The sequence below is a fragment of the Pavona decussata genome, unplaced genomic scaffold (assembly GCF_977016875.1).
Source record: "Pavona decussata unplaced genomic scaffold, jaPavDecu1.1 SCAFFOLD_300, whole genome shotgun sequence".
NCBI classification, from domain to species: Eukaryota; Metazoa; Cnidaria; class Anthozoa; order Scleractinia; family Agariciidae; genus Pavona; species Pavona decussata.
The window spans coordinates 5,770,001-5,775,000 of NW_028145697.1; the positions used below are offsets into that span (position 1 = coordinate 5,770,001).

The 5,000-nt window shown below is 38.3% G+C and overlaps 1 protein-coding gene and 1 pseudogene across 2 annotated transcripts in view; both read right to left on the reverse strand.

Moving 5' to 3' along the window:
• LOC146454835 (uncharacterized) overlaps window positions 1-5,000 on the reverse strand; it is a 14,144-nt pseudogene that overhangs the window by 6,206 nt on the left and 2,938 nt on the right. The gene's annotated exons all lie outside the window — the stretch shown is intronic.
• Window positions 2,410-3,584, reverse strand: LOC146454836 (uncharacterized; the record flags this gene model as incomplete). Its single annotated transcript, XM_085095356.1, has 1 exon — window positions 2,410-3,584. A coding segment is annotated over exon 1 (918 nt), but the record flags the coding sequence as incomplete, so codon positions are not given.

Consider the following 5,000-nt stretch of genomic DNA (forward strand, 5'->3'; position numbering starts at 1 on the left):
ATTATGATAAAACGCTTCCAGTCCTTTTTCATTTTTGTTTTTGAATAACTAACGGAAAAAACGCAAGTGTACAAACGTAAAATGTCCATTTAGTGATCATTAGTGAGTTTAAACTTACGCGACAGGACCACCGTGCCCGGTTTAAAATGGCGAATTTTTTTTCTGACAGTACGCGTTGACTGCTGTAAATCAAGAGAAATCTGCTTTTTGGAAAATCCATTGCTATATAAGTCAAGAATTGCCGCTCTGAATATATTAAGAGGGGTTTTTCCCGCGGGCTTTCTGGTTTTCTGGTTTCATGTATTGTTCGTATAATCCAATCAGAAATCTAATTTTGATTTGAATACTTGAAACGACTAACGGGTTCAATTTTCAAATAATAGATTCATTAATAGAATCTAGGGGGGTACGCTTGACCTGGTTCGACTGTAAGTTTTTTTAAACTTCTGGTTCAAAATACGCCGGATGCCCGCGAACACCGGATAAGATGTGCAATTTGGAAAAGCAATTAATAGTGCGTCCGTAAAGGGCCATTCACGTCTGAGTCCATAAACATCTTCAATAGAAATCCCTAAGTGCCGAGTGATAGGGCGCGTCAACTTGACGGCCGATATGGGTTGTATACTCATTGGCTAACAATAACGTAAAATGACACCAAAGATCATGACAGAAATCAGGGATGGGCACTCCCTAAGGAATGCTCTCGATCTCACACCCAAAGCATTGACAATCAATAATAACTCATGGTCAGTAAAAGGTGAACCAAGGAACACAGAAAGCCGACTGAACGCACCTAGGTAAATAGGACTGGTGTGGGCTCGAAAATCTTCATGTCGTTAAACGATTTAAGCATTGCATTACTGCCCCCCTATTGAGATGTACACCATCGTAAGACAAGTAAGAAACAACATTCTTATAAGAAAAAAAAAAAAAGAGTGTATGGCCTTGATGCTGCTGGTTGTACTCAAGTGACAATTCGTGTCGCTGCTGTAATTGTAGCCTGCGTCACAGACGGACTATAACCCCCGGTGTAGACCACATGTGTATCTTCCTATTGGACATAAGTGATTTCTTGTTTAGCGATTGCGCCAGATGGATTATCACTGATGCAGTTCTTAAGATGCACTAAGACTGTCAGGCAATTGTAAAGGAACTAATCTTTTTTTCGATACAGACAAACGCACAGAGGCTTATCATATAAACTGACTACTAGATATTGTCGTTCGTAATTCTACCCAAGCAAAGGGGGAGCCTTCTACACCATCCTGTAATGTTTGCAGCATGTTCTGCTTGAAAGATTTTCTCATCAATTAGCGATCAATATCCTGTTATGAGGACAAGTTTTCGATAAGATCTGATTTGCGGTCATATAGACGAGTTGCAATGTGTGTGGAGTATATATTCTTTACGACAAAAAAAAACTTCAAATAAAAATTCTTTTTAGAAAGTGCCATATTGCTCTTATAAAATGTACGGGAAATAACCGAAGCATTAATGCAGGGCAGTTGAAACAACATGGAGCTCTAGATAGGCTTATTCGTCATGATGATGGCTACAAATTTCTAAATGCTTTCAGAGGTTCACCACCATACACTCTTTTTTATATAAAAATATATTTCTTTTTTTTATAAGAATATATTTTATAAGAATATTGAGACTGAAATCTGCGAAATTTTAAGAATAAAGCCGAGGCTGAGATTTTGAAAAGGATAGATATAATTTTGTGTGTAGAAACATCTGTAAATACAACACAGTTTTAATGATTACAGTTTTAAGTGATTACACTCAATATTATTGTCCTTGACAAAGTTAAAACCAGTTCGGGTACTTTCGTTTCCATCAGGCTATTTCTGTGCGAAATGCTTTTTTCAAAGCCAAAACGGCCAAGTGCCGTTTGACGTGACATCTTTGCCTCGCTGACTGCAACGAAAAGCGATGGAGCATGTGCACAATGCAACGCGATATAGATCCAGATACCAAACACTTGTAATAGATACCCCAATAAATTCTAAAATGGAAATGTCATAAGCTATAATTTAAGAATATTCACAAGAATATTTTCAGCCTAAAATCGGCAGAAAAATAAGAATATTCAGCCTGGGCCGGAAAAACAACATTCTTATTAAAAAAGAGTGTACTTTGAAAAAGCCAAAAGACTTGTTTGCAATGATAAGACAGCTGGGCCCAGCTACTTTGTTTTGCAGTTTCTCATCTGCTTAAACCCAATGGTTGCATTTACTTAGAATAATTGGCCACCTTGTTGAAAATAAGACTTATACTGGTGAGCAAATACAGAATTTTAACTGGGAAGACAGATGCCGTTTGATACAGGACATACAGAGTGACCCAGTTACTTGTGCCAGACATTTTGATTATCAAGTCAACAACTATTTAAGTAATTTCAGTATTAAGCTCTTCAGACCCTTTGGTGGCATATGTTGTAGCCGTAGCGGAACAACTACATTTCGCAGTATAGTTCCAGTCCCGGCAATAGCTTTCCTTCTGTGCGCGGTCAGAGCGGTTCAAGGATCGCTGAAACGGTGTTTGGGGACCCGCTTGACTCTGCTGCCGCGGAGTGCCCGACGGGCCCTGGTGAGTGAAGAATGTTTGTGATTTTTCACGAATAGCGTCAGAGTTCGACCAGGAGAGCCTATTCTGTTCTATTGCGGTAGCGATCGCTAAATGAAAGCTACGCACACTCGACCAAGTGTAAGTAGATGCACGCTCCATTAGAAGTTGAAGATGTGTCATCAAGGCTGGTTTACCTAGATCAGATTGTTGCTTTTGGAATTCTAAAAACCCATTAACGAAATCCGGGAGCTCTAATGAATCATAAAGTATAGTACCTTTTGATGAGAAGACGTAGTTATTGGGTAGGGTAGATCCGGGTTTCATCTTTTCCCGCAGTTGCTCCAGCGTGGGGATCACTCGGAACGGAGCGGTGGAAGTGGCTGGCGTAGATGTCAGTGCGGCCTGCAGGGAAAGTGGCTGTTCGACAACCTTAGGCGTCTGTGGAGACTCTGGAGTCGCACCTTTTAGTTTAGCCATCTCCAGTTGGGCCCTCGTTATTTCTAGCTCAAGCTTTAGGTTGTCGTTCTTGAGTTTCTCGATTTCCAGTAGAGTCTCTGGGGAGGAGGCTGGTGGAGGATCTTTCTTGGAGTTTCGTGCCTCTGATTTGCCCGCTGATCTGGTAGAGGTTTTCTTGGATTTTGCTTTCTTAGGACGGGCACCGGTTGATTCAGGGAGTTCGGTGCCCATGGAGGCCATGAGTTCCGTCAAATTGTCAACATCATAGATGTAGTCATCTTTATCTAAGTGACTGGCCATGACGACGAATTGACAAAAAGGCTGAGGAAATTGGATGTGAGCGGACGAAAGATATTGCTCTTGCTTTCACAAAGGATAACACAGGAATGAATGATCTTTGACACGCACGACATCTAAAGGTCTTATCTGAATACACGCATTACAGAGATATCCATTACGGAAACTAATGTAGTAATTAACCCTTTTAACATATCTACAATAAAAACACTCATTTTGATTATCAAGTCAACAACTATTTAAGTAATTTCAGTATTAAGCTCTTCAGACCCTTTGGGAAAAATATCAGACTGGTTTTATCGAGTAGAATACCAACAGAGAGGATCACCTCATATTCACATGCTGATATGGATAAAAGATGCCCCACAATTTCAAATAGATAGTGATAAAGAAGTGACAACATTTATTGATAAAATAATTACATGCATTAAACCTAAAGACAACCCAAAACTGCTAAAACTTGTTAATAGACAAGTACATAGGCGTTCATATACATGTCATAAAAATACAAGCAGTCCTTGTAGATTCAACTATCCACAGCTTCCAATGAAACAAACAATGATATTGTATCCATTTGATGAAAAGACACCCAACAGTGACATAAAGACATACAAAGAAAGCTGGAAATCAATAAAAAGTTATCTAGATGATTTATCAAATTTAGAAAATAAGTCCGCTAGGACTTATTACTTAAGCTGAATATAACCGAAGAAAAGTATTTGCTTGCTATCCGTTCATCTTTGAATGCTGCTACTATACATGTATTTTTGAAACGAAACCCAAATGCAATACACATAAATAACTATAATGCAGATTGTCTAATGGCATGGAGGGCAAATATGGATATACAGTATGTATTGTTAATTGTTAATTAATTATTATGATGTGATTTTATTTATACAAGGAGCCTCGTTATTGGAACATATCGTTCTGTGAGTTCTCTCCTGTCAGAGGTTTTTCATTTTGTTTTTTTTCTCCTCTGGCGAAGTTTTTAAATAAATAAATATTAGATGTATATATGCATGTGCTGTATACATAGCAAATTACATATCAAAATCACAAAAAAGTACGAGTGGACTTTTGAGACAAGCTTGTACCGAAGTTAGAGAGGGCAACTGCAATATAAAACAGCAAGTAAGAAATATTGGCAGTAAATTTCTTAATAATGTGGAAATAAGTGCACAAGAAGCAGTTTATATAACATTGCAGTTACCCATGAGAAAAGCATCCAGACAAATCATATCTATAAACAATTCACCTCCTGATGATTTGAAGCCTAAAGACAACATTAAAAAAATGGATGATGACTCTGAAGAAATATATACCACTGGACTACTTAAGAGATATTGTAAGCGCCCACAAAAGTTGGAAAATTTAACACTAGCAGACTGGGCTGCATGGTATGATAACTGTAGTTCAAAGCCATATGCTAAGGAAACGCATGATGGAAAAATATATTGATGATGAACAAAATGATGATGATAAAGTTGTTGTTGTATCATGTAGTCATTGCAGATGATACTAGTTTTACTGATATCACTAGGCACATGTAGGCATAGTGCCTATTTTTAGTACATGTACTGAATAGTTCACGACGCTCGGGCTGGTCGCTAGAAGAAAATATATGGCGAAAAGCTGTTTCCACATCCTAAAAAAAGGGATTTTGGAGAGAGAAC